The 25,231-nt window shown below is 45.7% G+C and overlaps 2 protein-coding genes across 7 annotated transcripts in view; one reads left to right on the top strand and one right to left on the bottom strand.

The window, feature by feature from the left end:
* The first annotated feature begins 261 nt into the window (after positions 1 to 261).
* Positions 262 to 5,850, top strand: LOC110495565 (tubulin alpha chain). Of its 2 annotated transcripts, XM_036982383.2 has the most exons (4): positions 1,718 to 1,770; positions 3,436 to 3,658; positions 3,755 to 3,903; positions 4,013 to 5,850. In XM_036982383.2, exons 1-4 carry the CDS (start codon positions 1,768 to 1,770, stop codon positions 4,988 to 4,990), a joined length of 1,353 nt encoding a protein of 450 aa, XP_036838278.1. In that variant the 5' UTR covers positions 1,718 to 1,767; the 3' UTR covers positions 4,991 to 5,850. The 2 variants fall into 2 exon arrangements, with proteins under 2 accessions (XP_036838281.2, XP_036838278.1); XM_036982386.2 differs by lacking the exons at positions 1,718 to 1,770; positions 3,436 to 3,658; positions 3,755 to 3,903 and adding an exon at positions 262 to 406.
* Positions 5,851 to 7,573: 1,723 nt separating this feature from the next.
* LOC110497026 (protein tyrosine phosphatase receptor type N) overlaps positions 7,574 to 25,231 on the bottom strand; it is a 41,743-nt gene continuing 24,085 nt past the window's right edge. For 3 of the 5 annotated variants that reach the window (XM_090239603.1, XM_090239604.1, XM_090239605.1), the window contains 16 exons: positions 22,835 to 22,869; positions 22,289 to 22,515; positions 21,751 to 21,837; positions 19,099 to 19,178; positions 18,790 to 18,854; positions 15,690 to 15,899; positions 14,901 to 15,194; positions 14,320 to 14,467; positions 12,648 to 12,721; positions 11,917 to 11,994; positions 11,501 to 11,620; positions 11,262 to 11,428; positions 9,916 to 9,969; positions 8,748 to 8,812; positions 8,566 to 8,639; positions 7,574 to 8,395 (listed from right to left, as the gene is read on the bottom strand). In XM_090239603.1, the coding sequence (XP_090095729.1) occupies positions 8,324 to 8,395; positions 8,566 to 8,639; positions 8,748 to 8,812; positions 9,916 to 9,969; positions 11,262 to 11,428; positions 11,501 to 11,620; positions 11,917 to 11,994; positions 12,648 to 12,721; positions 14,320 to 14,467; positions 14,901 to 15,194; positions 15,690 to 15,899; positions 18,790 to 18,854; positions 19,099 to 19,178; positions 21,751 to 21,837; positions 22,289 to 22,515; positions 22,835 to 22,869 (1,850 nt within the window). In that variant the 3' untranslated portion in view covers positions 7,574 to 8,323. The remainder of the gene's footprint in view (positions 8,396 to 8,565; positions 8,640 to 8,747; positions 8,813 to 9,915; positions 9,970 to 11,261; positions 11,429 to 11,500; positions 11,621 to 11,916; positions 11,995 to 12,647; positions 12,722 to 14,319; positions 14,468 to 14,900; positions 15,195 to 15,689; positions 15,900 to 18,789; positions 18,855 to 19,098; positions 19,179 to 21,750; positions 21,838 to 22,288; positions 22,516 to 22,834; positions 22,870 to 25,231) is intronic. The other 2 variants (XM_090239606.1, XM_090239607.1) reach the window with 1 other exon arrangement.

The raw sequence follows: 25,231 nt of genomic DNA, 5'->3' as shown, positions 1-25,231 counted from the left end.
GGAAATGCATGCTGGGAGCTCTATTGCCTGGAGCATGTGATCCATCTGCATGGACAGATGCCAAGTGGGGGGGAGATGACTCCTTCAACACCTTCTTCAGTGAGACTGGGGCCGGCAAACATGTTCCCCGTGCATTCTTTGTAGACCCGGAGCCAACTGTCATTGGTAAACAGGAGGCTTTCATTAACAGCTGATGGAATTTGACAAAAAGCATACGTCAATAGTAGATTTATAAATGTATTGTTGTCTCCCAATAGATGAGGTCCGCACAGGTACCTACCGCCAGCTGTTCCACCCTGAGCAGCTGATCACAGGCAAGGAGGACGCTGCCAACAACTATGCCCGTGGTCACTACACCACTGGTAAGGAGATCATCAAACTGGTACTCGATAGGACTCGCAAACTGGTAAGACCCAAACTAGTCATCTTTCTAGGTGGATGTACCTTCTATCTTTGATAAAGAAATATATGGTTTGTGACACATTCTTCCGTGGTTCTTTCAGGCTGACCAAGGCACTGGGCTCCAGGGCTTCCTGATCTTCCACAGGAGGCACCGGCTCTGGGTTCACCTCCCTGCTGATGGAACGTCTCTCTGTCGACTATGGGAAGAAGTCCAAGCTTGAATTTGCTGTTTACCCTGCTCCCCAAGTTTCTACTGCTGTGGTGGAGCCTTACAACTCCATTCTGACTACCCACACCACCCTGGAGCACTCGGACTGTGCCTTCATGGTGGACAATGAGGCCATCTATGAAATCTGCTGGGTTTTTCATGCTCAACAGTTTCCCGTGTGTATCAAGAATGGTCCACCACTCAAAGGACATCCAGCCAACTTGGCACAACTGTGGGAAGCGTTGGATTTAACTTGGGCCAGCATCACTGTGGAATGCTTGACACTTTGTAGAGTCCATGCCCCCGACGAATTGAGGCTGTTCTGAAGGCAAAATGGGATGCAACACAATATTAGGAAGGTGTTCCTAATGTTTTGTACAATCAGTGGATGTGATTGAGGTTGGGGCCAAAAACAAATAGCTAATTCCACAGCAGTTCAGGCTTTGTAAAGCTGACCTACAATTGTGTTCTCTACAAAACTAGGTTAACAGGGTACTTAAAAAGGTGCCATCTCCAATATTTACTTTCATTTCAATTAATGATATAGGCCTACACATCGATTCTTAAGAAAGTGTTACCAATATAACGTATAAATAAATGTTCCTTGAGCATGAATGAAAAAATACATTTAGGATTGTGACAAATATTCCTTACTTTAAAAAGATTACTTTTGGTGTAGGCTACTTCTCGGCTCTTTTGTTCCCAGTAGCAGGTATTATATGCAAAGTTGCAAGCCCCTCCCCTGTGCTTTGAGTAGTTTCTTTCCCTTCCAGTAGAGCCAACTTCCATTCCCTGTTCTCTACATTAAATATTATATTAGTGATAGTGATTATGAAAGATATTACCCACGATGTAACATCTGCTTGTCAACCTTTAATTGCCCGAGGAGCATTCCTTTGGGTTATAGAGTGTGGAGTGTGGACTGTGCATTGAAAGCAGACCTACAGCTCTGACTTTGTCCCTGAGAGAGATTAGCAGCTTGCCGAGGGGCCGCCCCTTTTTTTGTGCTAACAGTCGCTCCCGCCAAGAGAAAATAATACAGCTTCCTGCATCGCCCTTCCACCAGACATATAAAACCCCCACCGTGGCCCCCTCCCCCATTACAGCCTTCATTCTCCGAATCCTCAACGTCGGCCGAAGGAAAGAAATCTGTCAAAATGGTGAGTGCTGAGTACTGCAGCTGATTCTGAAAAAAATTAATAACTACATTTTAGACAAACAGCGAGATAAATAAATATGTCCTTGGATTGAACATTTGTACATTTTCAGTCAAATATATAGGGGTATGTTTATTTCTAGTTTGTTAGTGTTTGATAAGTATACACTATCATTGGCTAATGTTACAGGTTTTTTTTATCTTATAGATAGCATTAAAAGCCACGCTGCCGTTGTTGGATAGGCTGTGGGTTTGGGTGCAGTGGAGACGGACTCAGCACTGTGACGAAGGGGACTCAGAGCATGTGGGGCTGACGCCAGAGAACTGGCACAGTTTTCTCCACCAGCGGGAGGAAAGCACATTGCAGTCAGAAGCACTTGCCTCAATTTGATGTAGAAATTAATTTTCAAGAACAATTATTCCATTTGTTTGGGTGGAAGGGTATTTACAAAATTGTTTTACTTGACCATTTGTTTTGGCTAAATGCAATTTTTTGTTGTACTTTCATTCTTGAGTAATAACAGGGGAGGGGATATCTGTATCTGAGTTGAGCAGTTATGAAGAGAAAAAAAGTTTGAGTATGTTCTAGAGGACACAGTCAGATATCCTGTCTGTGCGTTACACAAAGCAGCGCGCTTTGGCACTGAGGGCAGAGTGGGGAGTGGCCTGCCGGGCTATGGATTTTTCCTCTCTAGCACTGGGAGTTCATAACTGCATTGCTGGTTTCATTGGAGAACGACTGCCCCCTCTCATTGAAGACAGGGTTAGTTCAAGACCGACGCAGCACTACAGGCATTGTTAGCAGAAAGCAGGATCCACCCATTATAATGAATGGAACAAATTGCAATCACCCTGGTCAATCTTCCTGTAAATAAATGTTTTATTGGGAAGACAATCACGGTACCAATAATTGTTGTTCACACAGCTCAGTCGCCGTGGGGCTGCAGTAATAACCTGCATATGACTCAGCATTCAGCTGCCCAAAGCTTCACAGCCTGCGGAGGAGCAACCCCACCCTTTAGCCAGCTGTCGTTGGGGTAATATAAGATTTAAAGCTGGAACAGGTGTTAAGACACAGTAAAATGACTACTCTCACTATTGACTCATAATAATTTGTATCCTAACAATAGGACTACCGATTTGCAGTTGGTAAGGATGGTGCTTGTTGCCAAACAGCAATGACATTGAATCCCTGGCCTATGATCGATTCAGATGTCTAGACTGGGACAGTGAGAGAGAGTATCATTGGAAACTGTGGGCTTATTGCATGTGACCAGTCTGAAGCCAGGAATCTAAAAGGGAAAACAAAGGAAAGGAAATAGAAGGTCCTACCTTCATCATGAATAGGATTCACAGATGTCAGGGCTGATTTCATTGGATGGATCATTTTCAGATTTTCTTCCACAGCCAGTTCCATGAATAACACTTGCTCTCTATTCATCCAACGGAGCTCTTCAGAGTTTGTGGAGGTGTAAGCGGTTTCTTGGCCACAAACAGTTTGGCCTGAACCTAGAGCCATTAATGTATTGTAGTGTCAACATTTTTTATTTTGTGTTTTGGTTGAATAACAGATAGGATATCCATGAGCATTCATCAGTTGAGGGAGGACGTTTTCTTGACGTTGAGCTTCAAATGAAGGCCATAAGTTGACACCTCTGTTTCTCTGCAGCGTGAGTGTATTTCTATGCATGTCGGCCAGGCCGGAGCCCAGATGGGCAATGCATGCTGGGAACTGTACTGCCTGGAACACGGGATTCAGCCTGACGGACAGATGCCCAGTGATAAGACAATCGGAGGGGGAGATGACTCCTTCAACACCTTCTTCAGTGAGACTGGGGCTGGTAAACACGTTCCTCGTGCGGTCTTTGTAGACCTGGAGCCAACCGTCATCGGTAAGTTAACAAACAATTTGCCTACTGACATTCCAATCTCCATATTTTTATAGGTTAAAGCTACAGATATTAAATGTCAATTCCCCATGTCCACAGACGAGGTCCGCACAGGTACCTACCGCCAGCTGTTCCACCCTGAGCAGCTGATCACAGGCAAGGAGGACGCTGCCAACAACTATGCCCGTGGTCACTACACCATTGGCAAGGAGATCATCGACCTGGTACTCGACCGGACGCGCAAACTGGTAAGATCCATTTCATTGCTAGGCCTTGTGTTGACCTTGTACTGAAACCAAAAGGTATACATTTCAATGAAGGGTAATAATGACATTGTCTTCCCTTTGTTTCTTTCAGGCTGACCAGTGCACTGGCCTCCAGGGCTTCCTGATCTTCCACAGCTTTGGAGGAGGCACCGGCTCTGGGTTCACCTCTCTGCTGATGGAACGTCTCTCTGTCGACTATGGGAAGAAGTCCAAGCTTGAGTTTGCTGTTTACCCTGCTCCCCAAGTTTCGACTGCTGTGGTGGAGCCTTACAACTCCATCCTGACCACCCACACCACCCTGGAGCACTCGGACTGTGCCTTCATGGTGGACAATGAGGCCATCTATGATATCTGCCGCAGGAACCTGGACATTGAGCGCCCCACCTACACCAACCTCAACAGGCTGATTGGTCAGATCGTCTCCTCCATCACCGCCTCCCTGCGTTTCGATGGAGCTCTCAATGTGGACCTGACAGAGTTCCAGACCAACTTGGTGCCTTACCCCCGTATCCACTTCCCTCTGGCCACCTATGCTCCAGTCATCTCTGCTGAGAAGGCCTACCATGAGCAGCTGTCTGTTGCTGACATCACCAATGCCTGCTTTGAGCCAGCCAATCAGATGGTGAAATGTGACCCACGTCACGGCAAGTACATGGCCTGCTGCCTGCTCTACCGTGGTGACGTTGTGCCCAAAGATGTCAACTCTGCCATTGCCACCATCAAGACCAAGCGCACCATCCAGTTTGTGGACTGGTGTCCCACTGGCTTCAAGGTCGGTATCAACTACCAGCCACCCACAGTGGTCCCTGGAGGAGATCTGGCCAAGGTCCAGAGAGCTGTGTGTATGCTGAGCAACACCACCGCCATCGCTGAGGCCTGGGCCAGGCTTGACCACAAGTTTGACCTGATGTACGCCAAGAGAGCCTTTGTGCACTGGTATGTGGGAGAGGGCATGGAGGAGGGAGAGTTCTCAGAGGCCAGAGAAGACATGGCAGCCCTGGAGAAGGATTATGAAGAGGTGGGTACTGACAGCATCGGAGAAGAGGATGAAGAAGGAGAGGAGTACTAAAGGGCGTAACTCCTGATCTGCTGATGTTACATTAATATAGTCTACCAGTCCCGGATAGTGCAAGTAGTAAGAAAACAACAAAAAGGGTTTAACGGACTAATATTGGAAATCATTCCATAGAGTAAGCACATTCCACCCAGCTACAAGAAGAACCTTCCTGCCTCACATCAGCCATTTTGAATAAAATATGAAAGAAAAAAAAGCTTCTTGTGTTTACTGGTTGAAACCTCTTGGTATGTCAACATGAAGTAGCAGATATATCTGACGCGTTGATCACACCGACAGCGTAATTCCGCAAAATAATATGCAGCATCATCTGGATGTGTGCAACAAAAGTTCAACATTCCCCTTCTGCTACCATTTCTGTCAAGCCGTCTATGTATACAGTTTGAAGCATGTGTTCAATAAATCCAATGTTTGCACCACACAGAACGCACTGCAACGCAATGCTGCAAGGAAAACACGGCAGGTCGCCTAGTGGTTAGAGTGGAGGGGCGGCAGGTCGCCTAGTGGTTAGAGTGGAGGGGCGGCAGGTCGCCTAGTGGTTAGAGTGGAGGGCGGCAGGTCGCCTAGTGGTTAGAGTGGAGGGGCGGCAGGTCGCCTAGTGGTTAGAGTGGAGGGGCGGCAGGTCGCCTAGTGGTTAGAGTGGAGGGGCGGCAGGTCGCCTAGTGGTTAGAGTGGAGGGCCAGTAACCCAAAGGTTGCTAGATCAATCCCTGAGCTGACAAGGTAAAAATCTGTTGTTCTGCCCCTGAACAAGGCAGTTAACCCACTGTCCCTAGGCTGTCATTGTAAATAAAAATTTGTTCTTAACTGACTTGCCTAGTGAAATACAATTTTAATAAATACATTGAAAATGAATGTACTTCTGGTGAACCAAAAACTGCAATGACACTGTCGGCGTGATGTGCCAAGCTGAGAAGACGATTCAGCATACAACTGTAGGACATTTTAAAGTGAGCAGTTTCTAAAGTTGGTGGTAGGCCAAGCTATATGGAGCTGCCAAACTTACAAGTCAGACATTTAGAGAGGTTTACTAAACCAGATTTGATCAAACATTAACAGGGTAGCCTAGTGGTTAGAGCGTTGGACTAGTAACCGGAAGGTTGCAAGTTCAAACCCCCGAGCTGACAAGGTACAAATCTGTCGTTCTGCCCCTGGACAGGCAGTTAACCCACTGTTCCCAGGCCGTCATTGAAAATAAGAATTTGTTCTTAACTGACTTGCCTGGTTAAATAAAGGTAAAAAAAAATTTAAAAAAAATAACATTAACCCTCTCGCTCTCCGCAATCTCTGCAGATGTTTTCTGACCATACAACGTTATGCTACTGCATGCTATAGTGCAGATCCTGTACAACAAAATGCACTCAAGTTATAATACTGTATGCTTGAAATTTATGGAATTCACTTTCATTGGTAAACAATCTCCACTTTGAAAAACAACCCAATCCTCTTACTGAGCTAGTCACTGCTTTGCTAGCAATGAAGAGATTAAACATGCATTAGGGCCTAAATGTTAACAGCCTTTCCCTTCTATGGTTGATTGAAGTGATGGTGATCCTGCATCCTGTTGTTAAAACCCACTTTGTTAGAGCCTCAAAATATTGCTGTCTACCAAACCCAGTATCAATAAGAGGACTTAAAGTATAGGCATATATCAGAGAAAACAATAACTCGTTGTTTTCACGGATTCTGTGATGATCTACCTTATGACATACACTCTACACATTTTCTAACAGTGCTTTCATGACAACTGGGAACTCTGACATCCGACTTCAGGGCGTTCAAAACTGGGAACTAGGGAAAAAAACGAGGTCCGACTGGGGAAAACCGAACTTGGGTACTCTTTCTGGAGCGCCGACTTTCCGACCTAAATATAACAGACGTCATGATTTGACCTCGTATTTTTCCAGAGTTTCCAGTTGTTCTGAACGTGGCTTTGGGAACTCGGGACAAAAACCGAGTTCAAATCATGACGTCAGTGATCTTCAGGACGGAGTTCTTGAAAGATGCCCGATTTGGAGTTACGAGTTGGATGACCGATCAAAACAGTTCTCCGAGCCGGAGCTAGTTTCCCCACCTCTTGCTATCAGATTATAGTCGAACGTAAACTAGACTGGCCAATAAAATAGTGAGTTTAAAAAAGTACACATTTTCGCTAATTCTTTCTGTATGAAGGGGATGCTATGCCTGAAGTTAGCTAGCTCTTCTAGCTAACAGCATTGGCGTGGCCTCTCTGGCGCGCGATATGCCTTCACGGCTAGCCAAAAACTTTATTTTAAATTGAATCAGAAGGACTTCGTGGTTGAAAGTACATTTATATTACTGTAACGTTGAATGTTCATAACACTTGGATTGGATGATTTTGTCAGCATATTGGGATGAAACCTTACCTCACACTAGCTCTCGTTGGCAGTAGGAGACTTCAGTCTGTTTGCGTGGCAAATACGACACGTGCATGTTTGAAAACTAATTTGACCCCTTGAACGATTGTGATTGGTAGGATTTGAAAAAAATATAAACCTGCACAATAAATAAACATTGTAAAAAAAATCTGAGAAAACAGCACTCAGTCTATTAAGCATTTGCAACACACACATCAACGTTTATTAGTTACCACACAAAGTTACAAAATAGGCATTTTTCATATTTTAACATTTTTTGTTTATTTTTTTTCTGGTTTGCTTGAGGTAAACAACAATAATTGAGCAAATCATTTACAACAATCTATATGGCACAGGAAGAGGAGGGAAGTATGGGTTAGTCATTTTACCTAGAGGGTTAGTAAAACACAGAACATGGAATGTGAATGAGCAGGGTTTGAGATTTGGGTAAATTGTAAACAAATGCGCTCTGAGGAGCAGGGAGAATCGGAGAGTGACAGCTGGCAAGCCTTCTTGACTCACATCCATCCTCATTCACCAACCACAGCCAAAACCTTTGTGATGACACTCTGAAAAGGACATAGTTCTTTGATGTAAAACGTTAAAATATTATGATTTCTATCTACCTTTGAGAGAACAATAAGCCATCTCAGCTCACCCCAATAACCTGGAAACTGTTCACAAGGGAACTTTGTCAGAGGACATGTATAGAAGATGACAGAAGCACCCTCTTCCTCATCACCACCACCACAGAGAATAGCAAGAAATCAAAGGCATCATTCAAACAGGAGAGAAAGCACAAAGGACAGCTTGGTCATTCTACACCATATTGTAGAGAAAAGGTGAGGTAAGACACAGTTGATGATTGCAGATATAATTCCATGGCGCAAGGGAAGGATCATTGAGTGGGGGAGGGTCTGTGGTACAGGCAGGTCTGGATCGAGTTGGTTTCACTGGGGCAGGGCTTTAAGGATGGCATTCACCTCCTCCGCCACAGCGGTCAGGGCAAACTCAAACTGCTCCTGTAGGGAAGATGATCATTATGTGATTTAAATTGAACAGTGAATAGATAGGTTATAATCCAATTGTGGATGTACGTTATGGTCTGATGACGCAATGCATGTCATGTTTGGGAATTTATCCACCATAGATGATATACTGTACATACATAAGGTTGTATTTATGACAGTACCTTGGTGCGCACCATCCCTGGTCTCTGGTCACGGACGTGTTCCAGGGTAGCAGCAATGTCAATCTCCTTCACTCCTGAAATAAAACTTCAATTTTAAGCCAAAAATGCCTGCAGAAAACACTCCTATACCAAAATCACACACACATTTACATACACGGAAATGGACAGTCTAATATGCTTACCCTTGGCCATGCGGTTCAGAACCATGTCAATCAGGATGTAGGTGCCAGTCCGGCCTGTACCATCACTGTGTAGGAAAACATGAACATCTTAACATTAATAATAGACCAAACAATAAACATATCAACTTACAACTGTTGTTTGCTGAGGAGGCTGGTGGGAGGAGCTATAGGAGGACGGGCTCATTGTATTGGCTGGAATGGAATCAATGGAACGGCGTTAAACACATTGTTTCCATGTGTTTGGTACCGTTCCATTGATTCCATTCTAGCCATTACAATGAGCAAGCAGTCTTCCTATAGCTCCTCCCACCAGCCCCCTCTGGTTGTTTGTTTCCTGCTGTGTTTTGTGTATGTAATGTGCAAGCTGTGCTAAGAATTCCCTCTTGTTGGACAATAAACGTCAATCTATATAGCATGCATTATTTAGTCAAAACACCACCATAGATAATGGAGTGCATTCAGAGAGGAAGAGGCGAAGTGAGAGGGATAACTCGGCCCAAAATCTCTGTTCCCCAGCAGGTGGCGTTTTTTCATGGTGGTCAATGAATGTCGAATTTGGTTAACAAAAAATGTAATAGTTTGTTACGTGAGGTTTATTTGATCGAATATAAGTTTTGTAATTCTTAGGTTGTTGCGTGTGTATTGATATAAGTAGAACACGTGACATCCAGGCAACTTTATATCGAAGTTGTGCCTCTGCTATGCGGGATCTTTAACCGTTTTACAATTCAACGGGATAGGGACGTCTCAAGGATCCCAGCTAGCAAATACCATTGCGGTTGTTCACACGCGTATCTGCCCTCTCATTGGCTAGAATGAAATTTTTACATGTTAGTCATTTAGCAGACACTATTATCCAGAGCGATTTACAGCAGTGAGTGCATACTTTTTTTGTAACTCTGGTGTTGCAAGCGCCACACTCTACCAACTGAGCCACACGGGTCAGAAGGGTCCCACCTGTCTTGCCTCGTCCCGACTGTCTTCCATTTTTTAAAGACATTTATTTTCATTGTTAGGGCGGCCAATGAAGCATCTGGGTCAATATAGTGGAACATCAGTGCTACATTTACACTCTCTCCGACAACACCTGAACCAAGCCGCATCTGAAAGAGAATCGCGAGGTTCTGCCACCATGTGGACAAAAGTGGTATTGCAAACGTTGGTTTACCTGCAGTGTACAATGATCGGACAAGATCTGCCTCTGTAGCACTTATTCACCTTTCTGTGGAGCAGCAGGGAGAGAGGGAGATCAAATATAAGTGAATACTGAATGAATAGTGAACACTGATGGAGAACATATATATTGATCATGCTTGACAATGGCATGTCACACAAACGTCAGATAAGCTAAAATGAGGACAACACAAATCCTAGCTCGATTGCAGCCGTGTCCTAATTAATAAAAATGTTAAAGTCGCATTCCAGGCCGTTTACATTGCAGATGTTGCATTGCATCAACCAATGGTTGCGTGCCACGTCATCCGACTGTGCAGTTGGGCATCAGACTGCGTAATCACACGATGTGGCTCGCTGATCTTTTTTAAAGACCTATGCAAGCATTAGGAGATCTGGCAGCAATATAGTCGCACTGGAACGCAGCCTAGCGGTTCTAAACAAGCAGTCAGTGTGTATTCAATATGGAGGAAAACAGCCCTGTTTTGAAGCTCCACTCCAGTTTAACAATCATTATAGGATGAAAATAACTTCTAGATAAAGAGGAGCGTTCGCAGCATAGTGATGAGGAGGAGAGTCAAAAGGGTGAGAGAAATGTAGACAGAGAGAGTATAAAACAGGGAGAGAGACGAGGGAGCAAAGGGGTTAGGCGATGGACCTCCTGCTGCAGCCACACCTGTCCATGATCATTTTTGTGACTATGCAACTGGACCCAGACTACTAGCTGCAAATCACAAAGATGACACGGACAGATATGTAAAATATCATGAGCCCGCTGACCTCCATCGCAAGATAGATGTGTGAGAGCAAAGAAGAGGAGGGACAGAGGGAGAGATGTGAGGAGCGATTGAAAGGGAAAGGCTAATTAAGTAAAGACAACACACAGAGAGAGACAGAGCGAGACAGACAGAGTGTAAAAGGAAAGAGAGCAGGATGGATGAGTGAAATGACATATGTTGTATATGTTTTGGTCATCCCATCATCTAGTAGGGATCAGATGAGTAAAATGGATTTAGGATTATAAGGAGTTGTGGACAGAGAAAGGTCTGTGAAACTGACACTGTTGACGAGTGACAAAGGAATGAGACCAAACGAGATGGGAGCATGGTCTGGCAAAACCATAGGATGTATCATATAATAAAATCCCTTCCAAACCTCAAAATGTCAAACATTCTGTTGTCCTGTAAATCTGGGTTGTGTTCATTATAGCATGCAATGTTTTAAAGTGTTTTTCAAACGGAAAACTAAAATGAGCAGTAGTCACTCCCTGTTTCAGTCCATTTTTTCCCCCCCATTTCGTGCCTAGTAAACACAACCCTGCGTTCAATGTCCATGCGGTACCTGCGGAAGTCCAGTAGGGTGCGTGTGGAGGTGGGGATGCCCTGGGCAGGCCAGCTGAGGAAGTGGAACTGGGTGAGTGTGCGGGTCTCCTGGGTCTGGACGTTCTTCAGGTAGAAACTACGAACCAGGAAGTCATTGCACCAGATGTGCTCCGAAACCAGGTTCACCTGATGGACACACAGACCATTGTTACAGATCAGGACAGACAGACACACACACCGAGTCAGACACACACACACCTCATAGATGTGGTAGAGGGAAGATCCCTCGTCAGGCCAGTAGCGATCACACTGTTTCTCTCCGTCCTCAACCAGGGCTGTCATCATCACTATCACCGTGCAGCCATTCTCCCAAACCATCTATAGAGAAACACCATCACACACACACTAGATCATGTAAACATAAGAGCTTGGAGACCAATAACATCATAATGTAATCTTCTTTCATCATCACATTGACATGTGTTTTTGAGTGTTGATTTATGTGAACAAATGTCTGTACACATTATATGGTTCAAGTTAGGGTTCATTCTTAAAACATTTAGATTAAAGCAGCAGCAGCAACAAATTGGCATGTCCCTAAAGGGACAATAAAGTTTAGCATTTGAATTGTATTCATATGACACACATATGAACACTCATCCGGAGTGACTGACCTGCCAGAAGTCGGCGATGGTGTGAGACAGGGGTCCTTGGGTGGCGATGTACGTTGGCATCCGGGGGTCATGCTCAATCTAGGGGTCACAGAGGGGAAAGGTCATCATGGGTCACCTCCTGGCATCCACAATAGAGGACACTGTGGACACTGGTGGTCGCCGGTGGCGACGGCTCCATTCACTGACCAGTGGCATTTACGGGGCGGGTGAGTGGATCTGCTTCCCAAATGGCACCCTATTCCCTATATAGTGCACTTCTTTTGAGCAGGGCACATAGCACTCTGGTCATAAGTAGTGCACCGGGTAGGGGACAGAGTACCATTTGGGAAGCATCAGGGGAGAGATTCCACAACTAGTGTTCCAGTTTGATCAATGGAGTGTTGGTGTCAGAGACAGCTACAAGGCCATAGGTGGGACCAGGGCCATATTCAGAAAAAGTATCAGAGTAGGAGTCCTGATATAGGATCAGTCTTTTAGATCATAATGACAGATCATATGGATTCTAGATCAGCACTTCTACCCTGAGGCCCTTTTCTAATACAGATCAGAGTGATATATAGAGAAGGCTTTAGGTGGGGTTCTATCCCTATGAGTACAAGACGTTGAAAATACATATTTTTGGTTGCAAAGACGTTAAAAAGATGTCTTTCAACCAATTTTGCTCACTGGTATGGATCTGAGTTAACTAGACAGGTACCATGGTGACAGCGGGGATCAAGATTACTTCTTACTATGGTGCTGGCGTTGATGTAGTCGGTCCTGGAGGGGTTGTTCTCCGCTTTCATCTTCACCCTGGAGTGATCATCTGCAGAGCAAAGACACAAAACAAAAACCTAGAATCACGGAGGCCGCCTGGGTGGTTTAACCTAGAATCACGAAGGCCGCCTGGGTGGTTTAACCTAGAATCACGGAGGCCAGGCCACCTGGGTGGTTTAACCTAGAATCATGGAGGCCGCCTGGGTGGTTTAACCTAGAATCACGGAGGCCAGGCCACCTGAGTGGTTTAACCTAGAATCACGGAGGCCAGGCCACCTGGGTGGTTTAACCTAGAATCACGGAGGCCGCCTGGGTGGTTTAACCTAGAATCACGGAGGCCAGGCCACCTGGGTGGTTTAACCTAGAATCACGGAGGCCAGGCCACCTGGGTGGTTTAACCTAGAATCACGAAGGCCGCCTGGGTGGTTTAACCTAGAATCATGGAGGCCAGGCCACCTGGGTGGTTTAACCTAGAATCATGGATGCCAGGCCACCTGGGTGGTTTAACCTAGAATCACGGAGGCCAGGCCACCTGGGTGGTTTAACCTAGAATCACGGAGGCCAGGCCACCTGGGTGGTTTAACCTAGAATCACGGGGGCCAGGCCACCTGGGTGGTTTAACCTAGAATCACGGAGGCCAGGCCACCTGGGTGGTTTAACCTAGAATCACGGAGGCCAGGCCACCTGGGTGGTTTAACCTAGAATCACGGAGGCCAGGCCACCTGGGTGGTTTAACCTAGAATCACGGAGGCCGCCTGGGTGTTTTAACCTAGAATCATGGAGGCCAGGCCACCTGGGTGGTTTAACCTAGAATCACGGAGGCCAGGCCACCTGGGTGTTTTAACCTAGAATCACGGAGGCCAGGCCACCTGGGTGGTTTAACCTAGAATCACGGAGGCCAGGCCACCTGGGTGGTTTAACCTAGAATCACGGAGGCCAGGCCACCTGGGTGGTTTAACCTAGAATCACGGGGGCCAGGCCACCTGGGTGGTTTAACCTAGAATCACGGAGGCCAGGCCACCTGGGTGGTTTAACCTAGAATCACGGAGGCCGCCTGGGTGTTTTAACCTAGAATCACGGAGGCCAGGCCACCTGGGTGGTTTAACCTAGAATCACGGAGGCCAGGCCACCTGGGTGGTTTAACCTAGAATCATGGAGGCCAGGCCACCTGGGTGGTTTAACCTAGAATCATGGAGGCCACACCTGGGTGGTTTAACCTAGAATCATGGATGCCAGGCCACCTGGGTGATTTAACCTAGAATCATGGATGCCAGGCCACCTGGGTGGTTTAACCTAGAATCATGGAGGCCAGGCCACCTGGGTGGTCTAGCTGGTGGTGTCGGCGGTCACCCTCAACATACAGTCTGTGTGGGTTTAATCTGACCCACTGTCATTTTGACTAGATCTCCTCCTAACTTTCCTGTCCGTTCACTCTCCTAGCCTGGTCTCAGATCGGTTGACATGAAATGTTTGGTGAGAGATTGACAAGGAGCAAAACAGCCCAAACAGCCCTGGGACCCAGGCTATCACTTTCTGTTCAACAAAAACCACCCAAGAAAATACAAAAGGGAAAATAAATCAAGGAGGAGATGTGGAAGAAAGGAGAGAAGAAGAAAGAGGAGGATGAGGGGAAGAAGAAGAACTTACAGGGCACAGAGTCAGGGCAGCGGTTCTTCTTCAGGTTGGTGTCACTCTGCGCCACAGACATGGTGCTGGGTTCAGCCTGGTAGGAACACAGGGCCTCCCACTCCTTCAGCAGACGGTCCTTATTCTTTAGGTGGTCCTCCATGTAAGCCTGTGAGTTAGGAGGACAGAGGAGGTTCTCAGTACTAGGGTGACTCTTACTTAGATAATACACTACACTCTTCCTCTGTCAATGCCTTCAACTGGATGAATCTGTCTTCTAGAGTCTGATGGTTAATGTGTATTTAATTGTCAGTACCAGACCTGGATTCAAATAGTATTTGTTTTATTTCAAATATTTTTAGGGTTTGATTGAGCCTGCCTGCAGTGCCAGGTGGGTAAGATTTGCACTTTTGGGACTAGTCCATTGGTTCCACTGCGGAAAGAAGTTAGGCAAGTTCGATCAAGCACAGCAAAAGTATTTGATGGAAAACAAATCCTATTTGAACCCAGGTTTAGTCAGAACAGCGGTAGTGAGATCTGAGGCAGAGTAGGAATAAATAAATTAATTAATGCATAGAGTAAATGTTCAGAGTGACACTGACCAGGATCATATGACCGGTGGAGATGTCCATGTTGGTCTGCGCTGGTTCCTCGCACCAGGAAGAGGTGCTGCTGTGGGAGCTCGGGCTGGGCTGGGGCGCGTCGCTGGGCTGGGGCGCATCACTGAACTGGGACGACACACTGCTCACCCTGGACGTGTCCATACCTCCTCCTCCACCACCACCACCTCCTCCTCCACCACCACCTCCACTAGCACCCCCACCGCCCCCCGCAGCTCCTGCCCCCTCCTGACGCTCGAAGAGTCCCCTGGATCCCATGTGCTGACGACACAGGTCCTGACAGAAGGAGAAGGGGATCATGACAGTCAATGGGTTTTCTACGGACACAATGTATTACTAAATCAGGGATCAATGTCCCGTGGATACAGTCACACTGGTAGTCCTGGGAAGTTGGGGTCTGCAGCATGCACAGGTCTCTTTCAATACATCTCATGTCTCAGACTAGTGAATCCTTGTGCAGGTTGAAAACTGAAGAGTGAATGTGTTCATGTTGGACTGTTTGTGAGTTGTCTTTTTAGGGAGTATTACACTGTTGACATTGGTGAAGAGAGGGCGACATAAGAAAACTAAGATATAGCGGCTGGACAAACCCATGTAAGATAAATACTTTATTGATCCCCGAGGGGAAATTGGTTTGTCAATCATATCTCATAGAGAAATGTGCTGTCTGTCTATAGTCTACAGTACTCCCACTTGACTTGGTCCTGCATGGCTGTGTGGTGTCAGTTGACGGCTGGGCCTACTTACGTGTGTGTGTGTGTGTGTGCCTACCTGGTACTCCTGGTGTGTAACGCTGCCTCCCTCTGGGCCCAGGCCTAGCTTCTCAGACGCCAGGCGGTTGGTGTGGCGACGCAGGCAGACGATGGTCATTGTCGCCACCAGGATCCCGCCAACACAGGCCACGCCCACCATGGTCATGAACACCCAACGGGAGCCATCTCGGACCCGGGTGGCCTGAGGTAAGCCCCGCCCATCAGTTCTCTGTCGAGAGGGGAGGTGACAGAGACAAAGAGAGAGAGGGAAGGAAAACAAAATTGTTAGCTGAATATCTCACTGATGAGCCAATAAAATAGCTTTTGAAAGAGTGTTTATCCTTTAGTGGAAGGATGAGACTGGTTGTTTAGAGCCCCACTAATGTCCTGCAACAGAAGAATTTATCAAAGTTATTATTATTGAGGAAGTGGATGAGAGAAAACCTGGGTGGTGTTCATTAGGGTGAAAATGTTTTGAAACAGAGTGAAAAGTCCAAATCAGAACAGAGATATTCACGTTGCAAAACGTTTTTCTACATTGTACCCCACTGAATGCAACACAAGTACTGTTGCAGCCTGACCCCCAATCATATATTCTCTTTCATCTCTCCTTCTCCTCCCTGGTTGCCACGGTTGCCTCTCCTGCCCTCCTGACCTCTCTTTCCTCTTCAGAGGCCCCAGGAATGTGCTGAAGGATTTGGGGGTTGGGGGATAGAGCTATAGTCTGAGACATTGGGGTGGGGAGTGCTATAGTCTGACATGGGGGATTGGGGTGGGGTGGGGGGGTGGAGCTATAGTCAGAAATTGGGGTAGGGGGTGAAGGTATAGTCTGAGACATTGGGGTGAAAGGTGGAGCTATAGTCTGAGATATTTGGGGGGGGTGCTTCACCTGATAGTCTAAAGGGGCCCGAAGATGAGAGATGGAGAGAAAAGGGGGGAAGGGGAAGAAAACAGAAAGGGGGAAGAACCGAATGACCGGTTTCTGGAGATGACTATTAAGATCTAGACATGAGGTGAATTTACCTAACTGACATCAGGGGATGCAGGGGTGAGTGGTGGGTGTAGGAGAGGAGACGGAGGAAGGGGGCGATTGGTGTAGGAGGGGAGGGAGGGATGGGTGTAGGAGGGGAGGGAGGGATGGGTATAGGAGGAGAGGGAGGGAAGAAGAGAGGGAAGGGTATAGGAGGGGAGGGAGGGAAGGGTATAGGAGGGGAGGGAGGGAAGGGTATAGGAGGGGAGGGAGGGAAGGGTATAGGAGGGGAGGGAGGGAAGAAGAGAGGGAAGGGTATAGGAGGGGAGGGAGGGATGGGTATAGGAGGGGAGGGAGGGGTATAGGAGGGGAGGGAGGGAAGGGTATGGGAGGGAAGGGTATGGGAGGGTAGGGAGGGGAGGGAGGGAAGGGTATGGGAGGGAAGGGTATGGGAGGGATGGGTATGGGAGGGAGGGAGGGAAGGGTATGGGAGGGGAGGGAGGGATGGGTATGGGAGGGTAGGGAGGGATGGGTATAGGGGGGGAGGGAAGGATGGGTATAGGAGGGGAGGGAGGGATGGGTATAGGAGGGGAGGGAGGGAAGAAGAGAGGGATGGGTATAGGAGGGAGGGGAGGGAGGGAAGGGTATAGGAGGGGAGGGGGGGATGGGTATAGGAGGGGAGGGAGGGAGGGATGGGTATAGGAGGGGAGGGAGGGAGGAAGAGATTGATTGATTTAAGGCAACAGAGAGACCAAGAGGTTGCAGTTTAGATTGAAGACAACAGAGAGACCAAGAGGTTGATTCAATAGCAGAGTAGCGTGATCAGTACAGTAGATAGACTCCAGATCATTCCATTGCTGCAGACATTGACTTCTGACACAAGTGTCTTTCCTCAGGTTGTTGTTGCCAAAAGCGATATGCAACTTCATTCATCACTATTGTGAGTGATGCAAACAGTTAGCAAACATAAGGCTTAACAATTTTTTTTCACTAAATAAAAAAATGGAATTGACAACTAGAATTAAAGGGTTTTAAACTTAGATTACACACACTGGTACATGTGTGTGTGTATGCACAATTTCAGACTTCCAAGAGAAATCTAATGGACATTATTGCAGAATTCTTATAATTCAAGAGGAGAGATTGCCAATGTGAAATTATTCAAAATGTAAACAAGATACAGTTACAAAGTGCACCAACACTAATTACTGTAACCAGATATAGGTCCCGTTAAATATTATAATATTGATAGACGTGTCCTCAAACAGATTAAATTCGTTAAGTGTTATTTGCTGTACGTTCTTGAATATGTTGTTAAAATCTTCATTATGATTATAGATAAACCAGATAAACCAAATCATAATATTTGACAACGAATCATGCGACAATCCCACACACACCACGCGGGCTGGGCATCTCGTAGATGTGCGTGCGCTATGCCGGCAGAATCTGATGAAAAGGTCTAAACTAACAGATAACATTAATGCGTAAGCAATTTACAAATGGCAACTAAATCGTTGACATATTTGAAGTGGAACTAAATATAACTATTATAGAATCAAATTAGGCCTATAAGAAATACAATTCGCGACTTGGGCCCATAATAAGAATAACTCTAGACAAATCTACCATTCAAAAGTATGAATAGCCTATTAGTAGGCTAAATATAAGCGACACTCACCCAACATCCACCTTCCGTGAAAGAAAGACGACTTGACTTTGATAGTGCACAATATAAAATAAGATTTGTCTCTTGCTTTCCATAATGCGTTTATAAAGTGGAAAATAGCGCATCATTTGATTGAATTTTGGCGGCAGTGTGACCTACTAGCTCAGGCCCAGGGACGATGTGAGACGACCAAGAGAGGAGTGGTGCGCGTGACCAATATGAATTAAAGAGACAGTCTTGTGTCTTTCGGGAGCGCGCACGTTTCATTCGACCGCAAAATACGTTTGTCATGTCAAAGGATTTTAGCCATTCTAGGTATTTCAGGCAGAGGAAAATAGTTTGACTGTGAAAATGCACAGAAGGACGCAAAGAATATTGATGATGAATGCCAATAGATTCTAATGCAAAAAGACCCCCGTCTCTCGCTTCCTCTCTCGCGCACACACACACACTACTAAATGCAGCATAACATTCTCTTACCTCACCGACACCTGTCTGCAGGATCTTCAGAGCAGTTTCAGACTCCAGAAAGTTCTTCTCTGCAACTGAGTAAATTATGAAACAAAATAAAATAGTTGCCATCTTGCAAAAAAGTAATATTCTTGCTATTATATATTTGTAAAAACACTAGAGTGGTTCAAAAATCCCTTTTATACCCCTAGCTCACTTTTTGTCCAAGTTGTGTGTGTGTGTGTGTGTGTGTGTAGACATTGTCTTGGTGGTTTACATAGAGCAGCGGGACATTGGGTCAATTTGACCCCGTCTGACCCCAGTAACAGGTCCACTTACCGGCTTTCTCTGCCACGTCTTCAGCACTCAGGTTCTGGCTGTTGGGGCGGACACGGAATGTCAGGGCAGGGCCCACCACACTGTAGAGAGACAGACAGGAACATTCCATCAAACTATTGATTCATATAGCTGGGGCCGGGAGAGAGAGGGGTGGTGGGATGGTGGTAGGAGCAGGATGACTGGGGGGGGGGGGGGGGGGGGGGGGGTGGGCCTTTATTTTAGGTGTCACTAAGCCCCTAAACACCCCTAACAGCCCTAAACACTGTTATACAAGCTGTACACTCACTACTTTACATTGTAGCAAAGTGTCATTTCTTCAGTGTTGTCACATGAAAATATATACTCAAATATTTACAAAAATGTGAGGGGTGTACTCACTTATGTGATATACTGTACATACATATACACCCCCCCCCCCCACACACACACACACACACACACACACACACACACACACACACACACACACACACACACACACACACACACAGTACAGTTGAAGTCTGAAGTTACAAACACTTAGGTTGGAGTCATTCAAACTCGTTTTCAACCACTCCACAAATTTCTTGTTAACAAACTATAGTTTTGGTAAGTCGGTTATGACATCTACTTTGTGCATGACACAAGTCATTTTTCCAACAATTGTTTACAGACAGATTATTTCACTTATAATTCACTGTATCACAATTCCAGTGGGTCAGAAGTTTACATACACTAAGTTGACTGTGCCTATAAACAGCTTGGAAAATTCCAGAAAATTGTCATTGCTTTAGAAGCTTCTTATAGGCTAATGAACATAATTTGAGTCAATTGGAGGTGTACCTGTGGATGTATTTCAAGGCCTACCCTAAAACTCAGTGCCTCTTTGCTTGACATCATGGGAAAATAAAAAGAAATCAGCCAAGAGCTCAGAAAAAAAAATGTGTAGACCTCCACAAGTCTGGTTCATCCTTGGGAGCAATTTCCAAACGCCTGAAGGTACCACATTCATCTGTACAAACAATAGTACGCAAGTATAAACACCATGGGACCATGCAGCCGTCATACTGCTCAGGAAGGAGACCTGTTCTGTCTCCTAGAGATGAACGTACTTTGGTGTGAAAAGTGCAAATCAATCCCAGAACAACAGCAAAGGACCTTGTGAAGATGCTGGAGGAAACAGGTACAAAAGTATCTATATCCACAGTAAAACGAGTCCTATATCAACATAACCTGAAAGGCCGCTCAGCAAGGAAGAAGCCACTGCTCCAAAACCGCCATAAAAAAGCCAGACTACGGATTGCAACTGCACATGGGGACAAAGATCGTACATTTTGGAGAAATATCCTTTGGTCTGATGAAACAAAATAGAACTGTTTGGCCATAATGACCATTGTTATGTTTGGAGGACCGTGAAGCATTGGGTGGCAGCATCATGTTGTGGGAGTGCTTTGCTGCAGCAGGGACTGGTGCACTTCACAAAGTAGATGGCATCATGAGGAAAGAAAATTATGTGAATATACTGAAGCAACATCTCAAGACACACCAGCTCTGTCACACAACCTATTGTGTGAAGCTTGTGGAAGGCTACCCGAAACGTTTGACCCAAGTTAAACAATTTAAAGGCAATGCTACCAAATACTAATTGACTGTATGTAAACTTCTGACCCACCGATGAAAAAAATCTAATCTGAAATAAATCATTCTCTCTACTATTATTCTGACATTTCACATTCTTAAAATAAAGTTGTGATCCTACCTGACCTAAGACAGGGAATTTTTAGGTCTAGGACTTTTGCCCAAATGAGAAAAGGCCACAGAGAGAGCTCCACCTCGCCACCACACCCGAGTTTGAGCTCAGCAGTCAAGCAGAAGAGGAGCATGTTTTTTGTTTGTTTTTTTAACCCCTTTTTTTCTCCCCAATTTCTCCCCTGTCTTGTCTCATCGCTGCAACTCCCGTACGGGCTCGTGAGAGGCGAAGGTCGAAAGTCATGCGTCCTCCGAAACACAATCACAATGCACATCCAAACCGGAAGCCAGCCAAACCAAGGAAACACTGTACACCTGGCGACCTGGTCTGCGTGCACTGCGCCTGGCCCGCCACAGGAGACAAGGATATCCCTAATGGCCAAACCCTCCCTAACCCGGACAACGCTAGGCCAATTGTGCGCCGCCCCATGGGCCTCCCGGTCGCAGCCTGGGCTCGAACCCAGAATCTCTGGTGGCACAGAGACCACTGTGCCACCAGAGAGGCCCGGGAGAGGGAATGGAGCATGTTGATGTTGATCATAGAAGTTCCTGAGCTGAGATGCCCCCTCTACACCGAGACGGCCCCCTCTACACTGAGAAGCCCCTGAGATGGCCCCTCTACACTGAGATGCCCCTGAGATGGCCCCTCTACATTGAGATGCCCCTGAGATGGCCCCTCTACACTGAGATGGCCCCTCTACACTGAGATGGCCCCTATACACTGAGATCTCCTGATCCTTTAATTTGACATTTATAAGTTTATTTGACAATCGGGACGATGCACATTTATTAACATTTCTGTAAACGTGCCAGATTTAACCAGCCAACTAATTATCATCTGCTTATTAGCAATTAGCAGCCAGCTAATTGTCATCTCTCCTCATTGGACCAGTCGGCCAGTGGGCCTCTATGCCTATAGCCTACCTGATGTTGATGAAAGAGCCAGTGGATAGTGGGATCCTCTCAGCCAGGAGCCCCAGCAGACGCACCCCGTCGTACAGACTGAGGGGGCTGCGGAGAAATACACATGCATTCATACACACGGACACACTCATACACACGGACACACTCATACACACTCATACACACGGACACACTCATACACACTCATACACACGGACACACTCATACACACGGACACACTCATACACACGGACACACTCATACACACTCATACACACTCATACACACTCATACACACGGACACACTCATACACACTCATACACACTCATACACACGGACACACTCATACACACTCATACACACAGAGCACTGAAGAAAAAAGCAAAATCACAAACACAGATACAGTACAACTGCAAACACACACAAACTCTTACATACACACGCTTACATACACACGCCATGTACAGTCAAAGACTCTGAGACAGACACGTAGACAGACAGACAGATATACGCTCCTACACCAACATTCTGTGTTTATGAACATTAGGCTTAGAAGACCTTTGGTTGGTGACGATGTAGCCGTATTCCTCCTTCACATGTGTGGTCCCTCCTGGTGGTTCTTTCTTCCCTTGCGTCTCTGTTTCCACCGGGGCCCCTGGCTCCTTTACACTGGCTCCCTCTGTGGCAGGAGGGGCCCCCATGGTGGGGGGCGGGGCAGGAAGGGAGGTGGGGGCACCTAGCACGGGAGATTTGTCCACCTTGTGTGTCATGGCCCCTTCAGTGATCTGATGAGGAATAGGAGGAGGCACCAAACACCTTAACATCCGTTATAGTAGGATCTAATAAATACATGTTTCATTTGAATATTACTCCAGGATATGTCAAATAGACCACTGATTTCCTCAGATTGGGGAAGTTCTGCCACCTACTGTTTGGTAGATGCAACAACAACAACCAGAAAGCCTAATTATTGCCATTCTACATTTACTGTAAATGCTATTAACATTGTATAAAAAAACATTTCATATCGTTAAATAAACAACACTTATAAACCCAAGAGCAATAATTGAATTTCTAGAGTTTTACTGTTTTATCTCAACTTACCTTCTTACGTGGGGCAGCACTGTTCCGGTATTTGTCTGAAAAGCAAAGAACACAGATTCTCATTATCTGACACACAGATAATAATTGTTTCAGTATCTGTAATTGTCACAGTATAATCCCACCGCAAAATGTCACATTTTTCAGTCTCATTATTGGGTCATGCCATTTTGTATAAAGATACTGCAGGTATTCCTGCAGCGTGTTGTGGTTCACAACTTGATTTCCTTAATTATATCATTTATTATATCATCATCTCATTTAATGAATGATACTAGTGACATATACAGTAGTCTTGCCTTTTGAGGCCACAGCTTGGAAGGGTCTTTCTGTGTGGTGAAAAGACTGTGATTTCAGACAGCATTTCAGTAAGGTGTTTGCTGTCAAGTGCTGGCCCAGTGAATTACAATTCCGGTCAAAAGTTTTAGAACACCTACTTATTCAAAGGTTTTTCTTTATTTTTTACTATTTTCTACATTGTAGAATAATACTGAAGACATCAAAACTATAAAATAACACATATGGAATCATCTAGTAACCAAAAAAAAGTGTTAAACAAATCAAAATATATTTTATATTTGAGATTCTTCAAATAGCCACCCTTTGCCTTGATGACAGCTTTGCACACTCTTAGCATTCCCTCAACCAGCTTTATGAGGTAATCACCTGGAATGCATTTCAATTACCAGATGGGCCTTCTTAAAAGTTAGTTTGTGGAATTTCTTTCCTTCTAAATGCATTTGAGCCAATCAGTTGTGTTGTGACAAGGTGTGGAAGAGGGGGGGGGGGGGATACAGAAGATTATCTATATAGATATTTGGTAAAAGACCAAGAGAAACAACAGTCCATCATTACTTTAAGACATGTCAGTCAATATGGAACATTTCAAGAACTTTCAAAGTTTCTTCAAGTGCAGTCGCAAAAACCATCAAGCGCTATGATGAAACTGGATCTCATGAGGACCACCACAGGAAAGGAAGACCCAGAGTTACCTCTGCTGCAGAGGATAAGTTCATTACCAGCCTCAGAAATTGCAGCCCAAATAAATTATTCACAGAGTTCAAGTAACAAACACATCTCAACATCAACTGTTCAGAGGAGACTGCATGAATCAGGCCTTCATGGTCGAATTGCTACAAAGAAACCACTACTAAAGGACACCAATTGGAAGAAGAGACTTGCTTGGGCCAAGAAATATGAGCAACGGACATTAGTGTTAAGGTGCGTGAATGAGGACCCAAAAGCGAATTAACTTAAACAGAGCTTCTTTAATTACCAAACATAGGTAGGCTCAGACGGACCGGCAGATTCCGACAGGACAAGACAAGGTTACAGCAAACATGACGACAGTCTGGTTCAGGCATGAAACACAACAAACAAGAATCCGACAAGGACAGGAGCAGAAACAGAGAGAGATATAGGAACCTAATCAGAGGGAAAAAGGGAACAGGTGGGAAAAGGGGTGACGAGGTGGTTAGGAGGAGACAAGGCACAGCTGGGGGAAAGAGGGGGAGAAAAGGTAACCTAACAACGACCAGCAGAGGGAGACAGGGTGAAGGGAAAGGACAGAGACAAGACACAACATGACAGTACATGACAATTAGACAGGTGGAAATCTGTCCTTTGGTCTGGAGTCCAAATTGGAGATTTTTGGTTCCAACAGCCGTGTCTTTGTGAGAACGGATGATCTCCGCATGTGTATTTCCCACCGTAAAGCATGGAGGAGGAGGTGTTATGGTGTGGGGGTGCTTTGCTGGTGACACTGTCTGTGATTTATTTAGAATTCCAGGCACACTTAACCAGCATGGCTACCACAGCATTCTGCAGGGATACGCCATTTGATGCGTTGCACAACCTGTCCTCCATGACACCTACAGCACCCGATGTCACAGGAAGGCCAAACAGATCATCAAGGACAACAACCACCCGAGCCACTGCCTGTTTACACCGCTACCATCCAGAAGGCGAGGTCAGTACAGGTGCATCAAAGCTGGGACCGAGAGACTGAAAAACAGCTTCTATCTCAATGCACAAGCATTTCGCTACACTCGCATTAACATCTGTTAACCATGTGTATGTGACCAATAAAATTTGATTTGATCCCATCTGGTGGGACTATCCTTTGTTTTTCAACAGGACAATGACCCGACACACTTTGCATCAGATGACCTGGCCTCCACAATCCCCGACCTCAACCAAATTGAGATGGTTTGGGATGAGTCGGACCTCAGAGTGAAGGAAAAGTAGCCAACAAGTGTTCAATATATGTGGGAACTCCTTCAAGACTGTTGGAAAAGGATTCCAGGTGACGCTGGTTGAGAGAATTCCAAGAGTGTACAAATCTGTCATCAAGGCAAAGGGTGGCTATTTGAAGAATCTCAAATATAAAATATATTTAGT

Source organism: Oncorhynchus mykiss, chromosome 7 (assembly GCF_057628025.1).
Source record: "Oncorhynchus mykiss isolate SJ-2025 chromosome 7, ASM5762802v1, whole genome shotgun sequence".
Classification (NCBI taxonomy): Eukaryota; Metazoa; Chordata; class Actinopteri; order Salmoniformes; family Salmonidae; genus Oncorhynchus; species Oncorhynchus mykiss.
Note: the sequence above shows the minus strand (reverse complement) of the source record. Positions and strands in the feature narration are given on the sequence as shown.